Genomic DNA, 16,774 nt, shown 5'->3' with positions numbered 1-16,774 from the left:
CTGGGCCTGGAGGCCAGAGGCCTTGCTCTGCCTGGCCTAACTGGGCAACAGGGCCTTTCCAGGCAGGCAGGCTGGCGGGCCGGGTTGGTGGTGAGCGAGGGGCAGCACACGACCCGGCCAGCGGCCTGAATTCCTCCGACGTGTCCTTCGCTCCCTCGGCCAGTCCAGGCCCCGCCCCCGGCCCTCCCTGCGCCCCGGCCGGTGCGTGGGGAGGTCGGAGGAGCGGGCACTGCCCACCCTCCGGATGTATAAGCGTCCTGGCCAGAGGCGGGCGGTGCGCGCGGGTGCGCGTGACGCTGGGGCTCCTGGGCTTTGCGGCCTGGGCGGCGTCCCTGTGCTCAGGGTCCCCAGCCAGTTAGCTGACCAACTGGGGCTGGGGGGTGTTTGCTGGGCTGGGTCCTGTCCCTGGGCGCCGAGGAAAGGACGACGCTGTGGCCCTGGGGCTGTCCGCCTGTGGCCGGTGCTGGAGCCCGGACTGCCCTCTCCTCACCCAGGTGCAGGGGCAGCTGGGGAGAAGGAGGCGGGAGGAGCTGAGGGCAGGGGCAGGGCTGGGCCCCGAGGCCCCACGGAGCTTCTTCAGTGCCCCGCTGCTGTGGGATGGGGCTGGGAGTTCCTGGTGTCGCCACCTCCCCTCCGGGGGCTGTAGAAGCCGAGGGCTTCGCTGTACAGAGGGAACCCCGGCCTCGGCAGGAGCAGCAGGAGGTTCAAGGGGTGCTGGTCATGGAGGCCCCTGGGAGCAAAGGCGAGGGGCCCGGAGCTTGAAAAGCAGGAGGGCCGACACACCCAGGGCTCTCCACCCGCCTGGGCCCCCTTGGCTGCCACCGGCCCAGAGTAGGGGGCCATGACGCCATAATCCCCTGGGCCCAGGGCCGTGGCTGTGAGTGGCACTGCGGGCCCCCGCCCCCGGGGCCCGTGGGCTGGGCCGGCCTTGGTGGGGCTGGGTGCACGCAGTCGGAGGCGGCGCCGGCCAGGCCGCCGGGCGCCTATGGACGCGCGGAGCCCGCTGTCTCCCCGGGCCAGCGCGTTCAGCATTGCCTCTCTGGTTGCAGGAGAGGCCGCAGAGCGCACCTCTCGCCTGGGCCCTGGGTCCTCTAACTGGGTGAAGCTTGGCCGGCTGCTGGGATCCCCGGCCGGGATGCACTTCAGCACTGTCACCAGGGACATGGAAGGTGAGCCTCCCTGCCGAGTGAACTCAGATCCTCTCGCCAGACCCCCTGCCCCTGCTGTGGTGGGGCCCAAGCAAAGAGGGTTGGCAGGGTCCGGGCGGAGAGTAGGTAGAGGGAGCACTAGTGGGATGGGGCTTCCAGCTTGGACTCTGGGGCGGAGAGGAAGGGTGGGCAGGATGCCCCCTCCAGCCTGGGGACCCCAACGGAGAGACCCACACCCAGCTAGACGCAGGCCCAGAATAAGGAGAGTAAGGGGGTGGAGGACAGGAGAGGAGGCCAGAGAAAGGGAGCAGAGGTGGCCGTGAGCTCGGAGAGGTGGGAGGAATGGGGAGAGGACTGAGGTGGGACACGGAAAAGGAAGAGCGAACGGTGGCGGCGGTGGGAAGAAAAGATATTGAGAAAAGGAGAGAAAACCCTAAAACGGAAGGATGAAAAACAAAGCAGAGGGCAAGAACGATAGAGAAGAAAGTGGGGAAAATGGAAGAAACAAAGTCAAGTCACCAAAAAAAAAAATTAGACTGCAGTTTTTATTTAAAAAAAAAAAAGAGTTAAAAAGCGTGAATAACACAGGCACAGACAGAGATGAGGGGAAAGACAGACTGACCAAAAAGAAAGCGATGAGGGACTAGCAGGAAAAAGAGGCTGAAGCAGAAAATAAAACAGAAATAACGAGACTCGAAAGAGATAGTGGAGGGAGGACAGAGGATGCGGAGGGGAGGTTCGCACGAGGAAGACAAAGGTAAGGAAATAACGAATCGGAAGGAGCCTGGAGAGAGCAGTGCTACGCGGGAGGGCGGCAGAGCGAGGGGCGGCCGGCGGGCGCTCGGGGGAGCCGGTCCGGGCGGTCGGGGGGCCGGGCGCGGGCGGGGGCGGGGGAGGGGGCCGCGGGAGGCCATTGTCTCGGCGGGGGCGGGGGCGCGGGGCGGGGCGGGGCGGGGCGGCGCGGCGGGCGGCGGTGTGGGGCGGCGCGGCCCCGGGGCGCAGCGCGGCGCACGCCCGCCACTCGGCCCGGGGCGCGGGGCAGCGCTCACCTCGGCGGGGCGGCGCGGCCCGCGGGTCATGATCTCCGCCGTGTCCAGCCCGTGGCTCACGCAGCTCTCGCACTTCTGCGACGTTGCAGCCTTCACGGCCAGCAGCCTGAGCAGCCTGGGGGCGGCGGGGGGCTTCCCGGGCGCCGCGTCCCCGGGCGCCGACCCGTACGGGCCGCGCGAGCCCCCGCCGCCGCGCTACGAGCCGTGCGCCGCCGCCGCCCCGGGCGCCCCGGGCCCGCCGCCGCACGCCTACCCGTTCGCGCCGGCCGCCGGGGCTGCCACTAGCGCCGCCGCGGAGCCCGAGGGCCCTGGGGCCAGCTGTGCGGCCGCCGCCAAGGCGCCGGTGAAGAAGAACGCGAAGGTGGCCAGCGTGAGCGTGCAGCTGGAGATGAAGGCGCTGTGGGACGAGTTCAATCAGCTGGGCACGGAGATGATCGTCACCAAGGCCGGCAGGTCAGGGCGCCCCTCCCCAGCCCCGCGCCTCGGTCCTATCCACGCGAGCGGGGAGGCCAGCGGGGTGGGGGCGCGGCCGGCTCCTTAGCTCTGCGGTCCCGGCTCCAGCGTCAGCCGCTAAGCGCACGGGCCGAGTGGACGGCCAGGGCCGGGAGACTGGCTGCCAGGGTCCAGCCGCAGTCCCAGGACGCCGGCCGCCCAATGTGCGGGCTGGCTCCGCTCACCCGGCCCTCCCAGGGGCCTCACCAACCAGGCGGCTCCCTGTGGATCCCAGCTTCTCAAAGGAAACTCCTTGCTTTGGTTCCCTAGTTCAGTCCATCCGGGATAGATAGAGGTGCAGCCGGTCCATGGTCTGGAGCGTTGTAGCATTGAGTTAAGCCCCTTAAAAACTGTGCTGTTCTCAGTAAAGTTGCTACCCAGCTTTCTCAGGCCTGCGTTTCGGGCGACTGTGGGGCCTGGCTCTGCCGCCCTGGCCGCCGCCTTCAATTGGCCTGTGTTTGTTTTAAGGGCCCAGAGAGAAGGGGAACAAGTTTTGCGATGCAACCGATTTGACCAGCAGACAATGGCGGGTGCCGGTCTGTGTCTAATGTACACAGGAGACACCGGCTCCGAGTCCGCACAGAGGAGGGGAGCTCAGGGCCTGTTTGTAGAGCCTTCTCGTGGTTTCTCTTTCCCTGCCGCGGTGTCCTCCCTGGGGGAGGCTCCAGCTCCAGGTCGGGGGTCTTCTCCAGGCTCTCCTGCTGTTGCTGAGCACACGGCCTCCCCCACCCCGCTGCCCACAGGACTGTGCCCCAGCCTCTGGCCCAGTCCAGCCCAGCAAGGGCCTTGGTGCAACCAGGCTTGCCCCAGAAGCCTGCATTTTGCAGCTCCCTCCTGCCTGTAGAGGGTGGTGGGAGGGTGAGGCAGGACTGGCCAGGAGGCTGGCTCCATGGCATCTGCTAACTGCCGACTGCCCACAAGGAGCTGCCCGTGAGGGGTGGCCGTAGGACGGGCAGGTGGGGGCCAAGCCTCATACTGTCCTCCAGGGCCCAGCGGCCAGCACTGCTATGGCATCAGGACAGGGCCGGCCCACGGCCAGTGGCCCATGCAGGAGCTTCAGAATATCCTTTGCAGAGCCTGGAACCATCACCAAGTCAGACTCCAGGGGAGGGGAGAGTTGGGGGACCACGGAGGCAGGAGCCACGTCTGCCCTGAGTAGCTGCCTCTTGGGAACTTGCGTGTGTCCCTGAGGAAGGTGGGGAGACCCCGCACTGGGCAGGAGGTAGGGCCTCAGAGTCAGGGCTGTGGGCTGCAAGGTTTGGCTTCACCAAAGGGGTCGGGCAGCAGCCGCAGACCCAGCCAAAAGGGCGACCAGGACTCCTCCGAATCGCACAGACGGCCTCGCTTTCACTTTGTTCGAGCCGGGCGCTTAGGCCATTTGCTTAGATCGAGCTGGGGGAGGTTCTGCTGAGGGCTGCGGAGGATCCCTGGGAACGCTGGGGTCACCAGCTGAGGCTAACTCGGGTCGGGTGGCTGGAATCACCGTGGCTAGTTGCTTGGTGGGGTCTACACAGGCTGAGGTTGGGGTGTGGAGGCTCAGCGATGGCGCAGAGTGAGCCACTTTTGTGTTTCAGAGAACAGCCAGGGGCTGTCCTGCCGACCCACTGTCCCTGGCTGGGCAGGGGCCTGGCCAGTTAAGTGGGGAGCAGGAGAGGAGACCAGGCAGGGAGGCCCCGCGCTGGGCGCTGGGCGGTCGAGGTGAGTGGCCCTGCCCTCCCCCACCTGCGGTGACCCTAGGTCCCGCTGCCCCCCAGGCGGATGTTCCCCACGTTCCAAGTGAAGCTGTTTGGTATGGATCCCATGGCCGACTACATGCTCCTAATGGACTTTGTGCCGGTGGACGACAAGCGGTACCGGTGAGCGCCTCGCTGGCCTGGGAGGAGGCAGTGGGTCCCTGCCTGGTGAGGTGGGCATGGGCGGGGCGGCCCAAGACCTGAGCGACATGTGACCCTCCCCACTCCCCTAGAGCCCAGACACCTACACACTAGCATGGCCCCTGCATTTTTCCGTGTCTCCCTCTCCCATGAGGTGGGCGCCTTGTCCCTCCCCCAGCCCCTGGACGCTGGGCCCCTGAGCCGGCAGGAAAGGTGGGGTGGCCCAGAGAGATTATGCAGGGCGGGCCTCAGCCGCCTGGACAATTAAAAGCAATTAATAAGGAGAGCTCGGTCCGCCCCCGCACCCTAGGCTGTCGGCCTGGTCAAATCCAGGCTCTGCTGCACTGGCGACACTGGAGGCCAGCTGGGAGGCCCAGAGTGAGTGACCCGTGTGCTGCGAAATGTGGCGCCGGAGCCCAGCCTCCTTCCTCTTGTTGCTTCCTCCCGGCTTGGGGCCTTAGGACTGGGAGTTTCTGTTTTCTCACAATCCCCCCTGAAAAGCTCCCAGCCCAGGTAGCAGCTCAGTTTCACAGATGGGACCCTCATCAGAGGCACCTGCGGGGTTCCCTCAGCAAGGCCCTCTTGGCTCACCCCAACGTTTTGTGACCCCTGCTCGGGGCGCCCCAGGTATGCCTTCCACAGCTCGTCCTGGCTGGTGGCCGGGAAGGCAGACCCTGCCACGCCGGGCCGAGTGCACTACCACCCTGACTCGCCCGCCAAGGGTGCGCAGTGGATGAAGCAAATTGTGTCCTTCGACAAGCTCAAGCTGACCAACAACCTGCTGGACGACAACGGCCATGTGAGCGACACCCCCGGCCCACCCCCGTCTCCCCTGCCCCCGCAGACCCCCGGAATCTCTGCTTATCAGAGCCAGATGCAAAGCTTTGGCCGCTTGGGTGTGGATGAGGGACAGGCCTCGGAGAGCAGACCCTCCGCTCAGGGCCTAAGGATCTGGTGGTAGAGGGGTCATACTTCTTCCCTCCCCCTACTCCTGTCTTTGGCTGGAAGCTTTTTAGCTGGAAAGGGTGGGGCCGTGTGTGGGGGGGTGGGGGCCGCAGCCTCTGGAATCTAGGCGGAAAGGCTGGTACCTGCCCCACACAGGGCAGGCATTGCTTCTCCAGGACCTAAGGAAAGAGGGTCCCAGCTCTGCTTGGCCCCTCAGCCTGGCCTCACTTAGGGAGTTCAGGATTTTGCCGGGTTGTCCAGAAGTTCGCTGCCTGTCCGGACCTTGGCTGGTTTCCTAGCTCAGACCTCGCCACCTTGTCTTCCAGATTATTCTCAACTCCATGCATAGATACCAGCCACGCTTCCACGTGGTCTACGTGGACCCGCGCAAAGACAGTGAGAAATACGCAGAGGAGAACTTCAAAACCTTTGTGTTTGAGGAGACGCGCTTCACCGCGGTCACAGCCTACCAGAACCACCGGGTGAGGCCGAGGCCTGGCACAGTCAACACTTCTGGGAAGGGGTGCAATTTTCAGTTGCTGCCTGGGGGACAGAGGTTCGGTTCCTGTAAACCCAACCCGATGGAGCCCCACCCCTGAGGTCCTCAAGCAGCCGATCCCCCTGAGGATCCCCCTGCCACAGGCAGGACCAGCCTCCTATCAGGCTGACCTCTCGAGTGGCAACTGTCACTGTGGCCTGAAAGTTTGTTTACCAAGCCATTCCGGAAACTCCCCATCAGGGGCCTGATGCGCGGTTTACCCAGATTCCTAGGGCGCCCCTCCACTCCCCACTGCTGCGGCATGGGGGGTGGAAGTGACCACATTCCCATCCCAGCTGGGGGAGGGCACAGGGTCTCCATCCTAACCACTGGGGGCAGAAAAGACGGATTCCTTAGCGATAAAGGGGGCTCCTTGGCACCCCTGTCGAAGGAGAGAGGCACAGCCTCCGATGGGGAGGGAGCAGTTGTGGGCCCACCGCTTCTTGTTCGTGGATAGTAGAGGGGCCCTAATTGGGGCCGTGTCTCCTAACACTCCCCTCCTGCCCTGCCGAGGTCGGGTGGCCCCTGGAGCAGGGGCTGGAGCCGCTTGCTTGCTCAGTGCCTGCTTCTCCGCAGATCACGCAGCTCAAGATCGCCAGCAACCCCTTCGCCAAAGGTTTCCGAGACTGCGATCCCGAGGACTGGTGAGTGTCCTCCGAGGAGTGGGCGATTGCGCCGGCGCTGACTGGGCTCCGCATGACGCGCTGCCCGCCTCCCTCCCACAGGCCCCGGAACCACCGGCCCGGCGCGCTGCCGCTCATGAGCGCTTTTGCGCGCTCGCGGAACCCCGTGGCCTCCCCCACGCAGCCCAACGGTGCGGAGAAAGGTAGGGCAGGGGTCGTGGGATCTGGGCAGGCGGTCGCACCCCGCCTCGCCTGCGCCTCAGGGGCGCTCGCGGCCTTCGCGCGCGTTGCACAACGGCTGTGGCGGCGGGCAAGCGCGCACTCGCCCGCCCGGCCCGACGGCTGCGCCCCGCCTGCCACGCCCGCCGGCTGGGCGGAAGGTGCGAGCCCCTGGGGAGGGCCCGGGGCTCGGGCAGGGGCGGGCGTGCTCTCGCGGGCCCCTCGGCTGCGCCGCCGGCCGCGCTCACTCCTCGGCCCTCCCCGCAGACGCGGCCGAGGCTCGGCGAGAATTCGAGCGTGACGCGGGCGGGCCGGCCGTGCTTGGGGACCCGGCGCACCCGCCCCAGCTGCTGGCCCGGGTGCTGAGCCCCGCGCTGCCCGGGGCCGGCGGCGCCGGCGGCCTCGTCCCGCTGCCCGGCGCGCCCGGAGGCCGCCCCAGTCCCCCGCACCCCGAGCTGCGCCTGGAAGCGCCCGGTGCGTCGGAGCCGCTGCACCACCACCCCTACAAGTACCCGGCCGCCGCCTACGACCACTACCTCGGGGCCAAGAGTCGGCCGGCGCCCTACCCGCTGCCCGGCCTGCGCGGCCATGGCTTCCACGCACACCCGCACCCGCACGCGCACCCGCACCACCACCCCGCCGTGAGCCCCGCTGCCGCAGCCGCGGCCGCAGCTGCCGCGGCCGCCGCCAGCATGTACTCGTCGACGGGGGCCGCGCCACCCGGCTCTTACGACTACTGCCCCAGATAATGCGGGTGCCCGCCCGTGGGTCCGGTCCACCCAGCGTGGACCACCGCGGTGCCCCTTCCCCGGCCTCCAAGCCATCGGGCCCTCCTCCCGCCAGCCCCAGAGCCGTCCAAGGACTTGGTTCCCTGGCCCCGGGGCCACTGCGGGTCCCTCCCCGGGTCCGCGCCGCCAGTGCCAAAGTGCGCGGTTCGCGGCGGAAGGAAGTGATATTTATTGTTCTCCGCGAGACCGCGTCCTCCCCCGGCCCAGCTGGCAGCTGCAGTGTAGACGACCCGAGAACCCTGTCTGCAGGCGGTGTAGAGACTTGTAGATATTTGTAGATACTGTAGATACCGTGCCGGCGCCGACTTGATAAACGGTTTCGCCTCTTTTGGAAGCTGCCTGAGTGTCCATTTCTTTGCGTCCAGTTACATCGCGCGGGATGTCTTGGGGAGAGCGAGTTCTGTTCAACTCGGGGACTCGCGGTCCCCTCAGCCACGTCCCCACAGTCCGAAGGTCGTGCCCTGGGCGGGGCGGGGGTCCCTGCAGCGCGCTCCGAGCCCCTCCTCCCAGCCCCCTCCCAGGCCACGCCTCCCAGCGACCTCTCCCGGCCGGTCCGTGCGCCCCGCCCCCGCTTCCACCTTGAGTCCCCAGCCCAACCTCCGCCTGGTTGTGCTGCCGAGTCTCCTCCGTCCCAGGTGTGCAAGGGGCCTTGTTACTTAAATTCCTCACCCGGACGTTTCCCTCTTGAGGACTTGGGCCCCCACTCCTGGCCTGTTCTCAGGACAGGTGCCTGTGTTTTTTTCTACAGAAGCCAGGACAACAGTCACCATCACACAGGACAGGACACTGTCCGCTGGGGGCAGGAGGGGAAGAGGGAAAGCCCTGACTCTGTTCGGGAAAGACAAAAACAGACAATTCTGCTCTGGTAGCGTTTCCCAGTCTGGCCCCGGCCCAGGCCTGCATTTTCCCCTGTTTATTGACTTTATTCACTGTGAGTGTCCCCATGGAGTGACCTGGACGGAGGCACAATGACAGTGGTCATGAGTCATCTTGAAACCTGCCTGTGAAGCTTTTTTCCTAGGCCAGGTGGTGAGGGACCTCTCCCCATCAGCTCAACACCAGGGATGGGGCCAGAGGAACCCTTTGATCCCTCCCTTCCTGAGTCCAAGCAGGAAGTGCTGATGGACGGCGGTCACCGTCAAGGCTGCCGGCTTGGACACGAGATGGATGGGAAGTGCAAGTGGCTGAGGTTCTGTCCCCCTTCTGTGCCTGTCCCAGTGTGTTCGTGACAACTGCTGCCATGTGGCCCTGGCAGCCTGGTGCCACCTCTCTGAGGGCCCGGCCAGGCATTTCCTGATGTCCGCCCTGGGCTGGACTCTTTTTTTTTCCAGATGCATTTGCCCTGGTGGCGGGAAGTGACCAAGAGCTTAGCAGTCAGATGGCAGGACCTGTTCCTGAGAGGCAGATCTAGGAAGGGAGAGGGCAACCAAAGCTGCTGAGGGGTGAGCTCTGGAGTCAGGGCCCCTCAGAGCTTCAAAGAGCACCTGCACCAGGGCATGAAGACTCGCAGCATCTGGCCAGCAGCTCCCTGGACGTAGCATCAGGACCACACTCCTAAGGGCGGCCCTGGACACCTAGCCCTGATGGGCACCCGTCCACCCCCAACTGCAGGGCTCCCTCTGGGCGAGCCTGCTGTGTCAGTGGGCTCCCTGCTTGGGGTCATGAGTGTACCTGGCACCCACCTTGTCCTGGGAGGCCTGCAGGAGTGATGGGCAGTGGTCTGCCCAGCTGAACTGGTCTCCCCTGCAGGTGCTGGGCACCCCTCTGGGGACACTGGTTCTCGGGCCTCCCTCTTCCCTGTACCATCCAGACCGTGGGGGCCGGGGGCTTGGGATGGGAACCATGGTTGTAGACATCAAAGCTGAAGTGAGGAGAAGCTCCCCCACACTAACGATGGCACCTGGTGTTTGCAGGTAAGAGGACGCACCCGTGTGCACAGCCCGCTCCCAAGATCACCACCCATTTGAGATGCAGAGCTGCGCTGCTGTCCGGCACGGGGGCCACTCACACGCTAAGGATCGGGAATGGAACCAAGGTGAACAGCAGGCCCCCTGCCAGCTGCGTCCCAGTGCCAGGCGGCTGGTGGGCTGGACACTACAGATGCTTGCCCGGCCTGGGGAGCAGCCCCAGAGTGTGGTTTCCTCCCCACGGCCCCTGTGGGGGCCTTTGCCTGGCTGGGAGCAAGTGACATTGGCGTGGTGAGCTGAGTGCCTGGCCGGCCATGCTGTGCTGGCCAGGTCTCTATTGCTGACCAGCATCCAGTCCCCTGTGAAGGGCAACTGCTGGTTCTCAGGTGGGTGCCCTGCTATCTGCCACCTCCACAGGCTGCTATCACTTTCATCCTGGGGGTCACAGGGAAGGGCTGGCTAGGGTCATCCAGCTTCTGCCATGCACTCCACATTTCAGAGTGGCGCTCGGGCCAGTCTCGGGCCCTCGTCCCTGAAACAAGGGCTAGGTGTGCCCCCGCCCACTGCAGGTGCAGTCTGACCTTCCCCGGACAATCCTTGTCCTCCTGTGACCGTCCTCTCCCTTTTCCAGCCCCTCATTCCTGTTTGGCCATGCCTCTGTGCTGTGCTGTGTGGGGCCCGGGTCCTATTCCACCTGCATCTCGTGGGCCCCCCTGGAGCGTCTTCCTCTGGGCTCCCCGTTGGCCCAGAGGCCTGCGCTGCTCCCCTCGCTCTCTCCAGATGTACAGCTGCTGGGGAGGACGAGAGCTTGGACCAGAAGGGTCCTTCAGTCTTTTTTTTTTTTTTTGGTCCTTCAGTCTTGAAGCTTTTCTGAAAATGATGGACATCCACTGTGGGAAAGAGGCGACCTTGAGCAAGTGGAGGCAGGTGGGGCCTATCCGCTCCCCTTTCACCCATTTGGCCCCTCATCGGGGCCTCGGGGACCCAAGGACTCTGGGATGTGGTGAGACGTCTCCCATGATCTTGGAGCCTCTGTCTGGGATGTGAGCCGTCCAGCCCCTGGGATGGCTCAGGGAACTGCCCGTCCCTCCCGGTGCCCTGGCACAAGTGGCTGGTGGTTCTGGAGACTTGCCCAGTGCACCCCGCAAGCCCCCTTCCTCCATGTGCCCAGGGCCCCTATGTAGGAGCCCTGTGACCCCACAGAACTGCTCACTGGTGTGAGGACGCACTGGATGGACCCCTGCACCACACTGGGGTGAGGCTGGAGACCCCAAAGGCCCTTAGGGGCTGAGGTGCCCGGTGAGCTATGGGTACAGCAGTCTGGTGACAAATGTCTTGGAGGGGCGGGTTACACAGCCCCCCAGGGAAGCCTCGTGGGGCTGTGCGCTGAGATCCAGCTGCTGGGGCCTGGAGTTGAGGAGGGAGGGGCCCTGCAGCCCCCTTCTGCCCAGAAGAGGAGCCCACAGGGGGTGTGGGACACGTGTGACGCTGCTGGGGGGAGGCACTGGTCTCCAGGTGTGCTGCAGATCAAAGCCTGTGCAGGTGGCCAGAGGGAGGCGGAGCCCGGGAGAGTGTGAGTCCGGTGCCTTGCAAATGGGGAGGCCTGTCCTCTGTGAGGGTCCAGGACCCGGCTTCTCCGTGGGGACCTCCGCACAGCCCTGTCCCCCTCCAACACCTCCAACACCCGCCTTGGAGCAGCCTCTGAGTCCCGACTGGGGTCCAGCAGAGGTGGGGTGCGGGGGCAGCCCTGGGCCCCGGGAGGGGTGGGGCTGTTTGCTGGCCTACCTCACAGGCTTTCTGTATTTAGGAAAACACAAGTTGCGCTTTGATTCAACTCCCTTTCCCACTGGTTGTACTTCTTTAAACCAGATGGGTTCACGGGATGAAACTTTGGAATCTCGGCATCTCTATTTTAACTGCTGCCAGGTCTGTGTGTGGGAAACAGCAGAACCAGAGGTATTTTGCTGGAAGCAGCCACGTCAGGGGGAAGCCTGGGTTCTAACAGCTTAGTTCCTTAATTAAAAGAGCGGCACCATGGACATCCTTTCTCCGCCAGCTCTGTCGCCTAGAGTCAGCATCAGCTCTCTCCTCCACCACCGCGGCCGGCCGTGAGGCTGCCCGGGCCGGCGGCCCCCAGAGGCCGGCCCTGATGGGAAGGCCTCTTCCTCGGTGGCACTGCACCCCAGGAGAGGCCGCTCTCTGTCTTCTCAGCCACGTGTGTGTGCCTGCAGGGCAGGGACTGCGAGGCTCTGGGGTTGGCCTCTCCTGGTGAGGACAGCCAGCCCCGCCCCCCCAGGAGACACCCCACCCGCCTGAGCGCCCCCCACAGCAGCCGACCCCTCCCTGCACACCCGTCCCCCCACCTCCCCCGGCTCCTCCCTGTCACCCTGGCCTTGATTCTTCTCCCTTTTTTCCCACCTCTGACTCAGCCTTCATCCCAGAATGCATTTACTGGATTCTTCCCCAGGACCTCTTATGACCTCATCACGCAGTGAAGGTGGCGATGGTGGCCAGGGCCTTGTGGAGGGAGAGGCTGGCACTCTCGGGCTCCCCAAGGACCATGGCTGCACGTGGACCTTCTCCCGGCAGGGGGGTGCATTCCCCTGAGGGCACGTGGGGTCTCCACCGCAGGCCCCCTCCCTGCATGCCCGAGGGCCAGTTCCGATGAGGCCTGCGGTGGGGCTCAGGGCTGCAAGGAGCCTGGCACAACAGTGTCCCTCAGCCACCTGGTGTCACTGTCCATCTGCAGTGTGGGTCAGGTGGAAGGCCGCCCCCTCTTCCCCTCCAACGTGGTGCCGGGGACTCAGAGCCCTGTGAGTGTGGCCATGGGGATGCAGCAAAGTATGGAAGCAGCCCCATCAATGCAAATAATCCCCTTCCGATGACAGTAAGTAAGGTCTCAGAGGGACTCAGGGAAACAGGCGGCTTCACTAAGACGCGGCTGGCTGGCCTGGAAGCTCTCAGGCCGGGCCCGTCTCTGGGGAGAGCCTGCTGGGCACAGAACTGCAGAAAGCAGAGCTCCCAGGCTGTGCCCCACCTGCGCACACCTTGGCAGATGTGGGCAGTGGGCTGCAGGGGACACTGGGGCCCCAGACTGCCAGCTGAGCGAGGAAGTGGACACAGATGCGCACACATGGACTCACACACCTATCACCCTGAGGCTGGCCTGTGCCAGGGGCAGCCTGTGGGCATCTGGGGCAAAGTCCCCATCCCCACAGGGGTGGCCGAGGAGAGGCTACTGGCCCTGCGAGGGCTGCTGCTGTGTACCCTGGGCAGCAAGACTGGCAAATGCTCCCCAAGAGCAAGGGGCAGCGGAACTCCACGGACGGGGCAGACCCAGCACCCTGAGGAGGACTGTGGCGGCCCTGCTCCCCCTCCTGTGGGGCTGGGTGGCTTCCGGCACATTTCACCTCCTTGGCTCCGATGATCAAGCCCTCCCTCTCTGGGTAGCTGGCCTGGAAGGTCCATTTAGAGGCGGGGCCCAGGATTGCAGTCAGCACCCCCTCAGGAGAGCTGCACACCCCATCACTGTCCACCAAACGCTGCACAGCTGACCCCAGAGATGCCGCAGCCCCACCACCTGCCTCCATCACCCCCGTGTCCCCATCCTGCCCTTCTAACGGGTGGGCTGTGGGCGGGAGCCCCAGGGATTCAGGCATCCTGACCCCATTGCTGCCAGGAAGGGGGTTGCTCTCGGGTGGGCCAGGCCGCCGCAGGGCCGGGAGGCCTCCTCCCTGTGCTGGCGGGTCCGTTCACTCCTGGAAGCTGGCCTGCCCTGCACTCAGCTGCTGGGTCCCTCCAGTGGTCAGCTGTTGCCCATGCATGTGTCTTGTCCCAGTGAGAAAGTTCCCAGAAGACAAAGAAATCCTGTCACGTGAACACCCAGAAAATAACCTACAATGAATGAAAAACCTGAGTTAAGCCACGGCAAGAGACCACTCCATACCAGTTAAGACTGATGGCTATTACCAAAACGAAACCAAACAAGCAGAAAAGAAGAGATGCTGGAGGGAGGTGGACAGAAACCCCATGCCCTGTTGGAGGGAATGAAAGATGGTGGAGACGCTGCGGAAAACAGCGTGGAGCTTTCTCAAAAAGTGAAACCTCGAAGCCCCACAGGACCCTGCAATCCCACTCGTGGGTGCACAGCCTGGAGAACTGGAAGCAGGAGCTGGACCTGATAACTTGCCCACCCACGTTCACAGCAGCACGCACAACTGTCAGCAGCTGATCAGTGGATGAAAGACGTGGTCTGTCCACACGGTGGAATATTACTGCATCATAAAAAGGACATTCTGACACACAACATAGATGGACCGCGAGGACATGACACTCGAGGAAATTAGTCGGACACAAAAGGACAAGTCCTATGTGATTTCACTTATGTGAGGTCCCTGGGGTTGTCAGATTCACACAGTTGGACAGTGGGGGTGGGGCCGGGGGAGGGAGTGGGGTTAATGGTTGGTGGAGACAGTGTCAGCTGGGAAGGAAGAAAAGTTCTGGTGGTGGTGGCTGCACAACAGTGTGAATGTACTTAATGCCGCTGCGCCGTGCACTTAAAGGTGGTTAAGATGGGATGGTTTGTAATGCATTTATGTCTATTTAACAACTAAAACCCTGGGACCATCCAGAGTCTGCAAAAACCACTCTGTTCATCTTGACTTGATGAAGTCGGTCCTCACCTGTCTCTAAACCTGCGGTGTTTCGCGTGGCAGTTTTGTCCCCAGGGGCCTCCGGCAGCGTCTGGAGACACCTTTGCTGTCACACTGTGGGTGGAGGCACAGGGCGCCCACGACACAGACTCATCAGGGCAGACGTTACAGGGTCAGGGTCAGCCCCCGGGGCGGCCCACCTGCGCTGAGCCTTGGCGCGGCCTGGCACGTGGCTGGGCGGCAGCTGGACTGGTGAGCGCCCTCCCGAGGGGGCTGCCCTCCCGCTGTGCTGCCACCAGGCCGAGTCCCCTCGGGCCTGGGGACCCGGCTCCTCGCGAGGCAGGCAGTCTGGCCCCCAGCTAGAGGCTGGGTGTGGGGTCCGGACCCCCAGAAGTGGCCAGTGTGCCTGGCCAGTCCAGCTGGTGGGACAGAAGATGCCTGCTGGGATAGGAGTGAGCTTTCACGGACCCCGGTGGGCACTGCCAGAACTACCAGGAAAGTCTGCCCATCCTGACCCTGACCCTGGGAGCCCGGGCTTTTGCTGGTCCCTCCTCCTCGCCCCTCCTGGCCAGCTGAGCATCTCTCTCAGCACCCTGGGTTCCATCTGGCCCACGAGCAGACACACGTTCAGAGGGGACTCCTCCAGGCCCGGCTGCTGGGCTGGCGCCCCATTCTGGGCTGGCGCCCCGTTCTGGGCTGGGCGTCCAGGAGCTCACCTGATACCTGGATCCTGTGAGGCCGCTGCTTCACGTAGAAGGGTGAGGTTGAAGCCGCACGCAGGCTCCAGGGCTGCCGTTTCCCCTCCTTTAGGTCTGTGCTTGAAATTTCCAAAATAAACACAATGCCAATTGTTCAATAAATTCTCAAGATCCACAAAGTGTACGTCGTGTAGTGAGAATTCCCTCCACAGCCCATTGTAACTCAGTTACTAAATCACAACTTACGGACATAATACACCAAAATTGCCCCAACACTTATACGTTGTTTGTAAATTCATTAGAAACACTTCCAAATATTTAAGAGAAGGACAAGACTCACTTACATGTAAACGCATCCTAATGGGACTCAGGGAGCCGCTTCTCCCCTCCTGCAGTGAGTCCTTGGTGGGGCCCCAGGCAGGCGGCAGCCAACCAGGTCGTGGGAGCTCAGCTTGGGCCCCACCCAGCCCACGAGGGCCTGGTGACTTCTCACAGGGGCTGCCCCCGGCCCAGAAAAAGGCTCCCCACAGGGTCAGGAGCTCTGAACCACAGCCCTGGCCCTCCTGGTCATCTTCAGTCTGACCCTTGGCATCTCCCCTGGGATGAGGGGCTCTGGTTTCACATGGATGGTGGTCCTGACAGGCTGGGATGAGAAACGTCCTTGGAGAGCAGGGCTGAGGGAGGGGCCGTGCGTAGCTGGAGGGAGCGGGCGGCGGGGCGCTCTGCCTGCAGACGGAAGGAGGACCGGGCACCCAGTCCCCACCCTGGCTCTGTCCGCAGGTCTGGGGTCTCACTTTATGAAGGCTGCACTCTTGCTAACTCCCCCATTAGGAGGGGGGGTCTATGCCCTCCCGCCAGTACCAGTAAGGAAGGCTCCGGGCGCCCACCTGGCTCGCTGGCCGAGCCCTCAGTTCCCCCATGGAAGAATGACTCCAAGTCCGCCACGCTGAGGGCCCCCTGAAGGTGCCCTCATGAGCAATGCCCTACCCCGTGCCCACATGCCTGAAGGGGGGGCGGGAGGCCTGGCAGGAGCCGGCTCACTGGTGTCCGTTTACCGACGGAGGAGCAACGCCTGCACCTGACTTGACAGGTTTTACCGCCTGTGGGGGAACATCTGAGGGGGGTCCTTTGTACTGTGGTGAAGCAAGAACAAGAGGTGCCCACTCTCCGCCCCAGCTGCAGGCTCCCAGAGCCGCCCCTGCAGCCCTGCCGGGCCTGGGGGACTCCCTGCTGCGGGTGAAGCCCTGGAGGGCTGCCCTCCGCTGCACCCCACTCACCTCGCAGCAGCCGCCGGGGCTGCTGTGATTTCCGCTACGTGGGAAGGAACAGAAGCAGCCATCCAGGGTGTCGGAGGCACGGCCCTGAGGGTGCACACGGCCCCGAGGGTGCACACGGCCCCAGGAGGCTCCTGTTGGCGGAGGCCGGGCCGCTCTGAGCCCACTCGGATGGACAGGATGCTGGAGACCCGTCCTGCCCGCGTGGGTCCCACAGGTGGCCGGCCTCCTGCATGGGGCAGCTCTGGGGAAGGACTCGGCTGTGGATATGACCAGGACAACCCGGGGTTTTGCCCACATGCAGCATCTTCCTGGGCTGGGCTGGGCTGGGCGTCCAGTGGGGCCCTGTTTCTTATTGAGCTGTTAGGGTTTGAGGCTAGGCAGGTCCTTGGCGATCTGCCGCCGTGTAAGTTGGGGCCTCATGATGGTTCCAGGGTAGTGGGCGCCCTCCGCCTGGCGCCCACAGGTCTGGAGGCTGAGGAGCCTGCCCGCGCCTGAACCCGGCCCACAGCCCGCGGGCTCGAGGTCTGAGGGCCATGTCGGGCACACAGGGCTGATGGGGCTGTC

The 16,774-nt window shown here is 64.3% G+C and overlaps 1 protein-coding gene across 1 annotated transcript; it reads left to right on the top strand.

Moving 5' to 3' along the window:
• Positions 1-111: 111 nt before the first annotated feature.
• TBX1 (T-box transcription factor 1) lies at positions 112-7,637 on the top strand. Its single transcript, XM_032471895.1, has 9 exons — positions 112-494; positions 1,050-1,169; positions 2,287-2,650; positions 4,444-4,545; positions 5,191-5,362; positions 5,835-5,990; positions 6,623-6,690; positions 6,772-6,872; positions 7,156-7,637. Exons 1-9 carry the CDS (start codon positions 245-247, stop codon positions 7,635-7,637), a joined length of 1,815 nt encoding a protein of 604 aa, XP_032327786.1. The 5' UTR covers positions 112-244.
• Positions 7,638-16,774: the final 9,137 nt, after the last annotated feature.

Source organism: Camelus ferus, chromosome 32 (assembly GCF_009834535.1).
Source record: "Camelus ferus isolate YT-003-E chromosome 32, BCGSAC_Cfer_1.0, whole genome shotgun sequence".
Lineage (NCBI taxonomy): Eukaryota > Metazoa > Chordata > Mammalia > Artiodactyla > Camelidae > Camelus > Camelus ferus.
The sequence above is the reverse complement of the archived record's forward strand: the minus strand, read 5'-3'. Positions and strand labels throughout refer to the sequence as shown.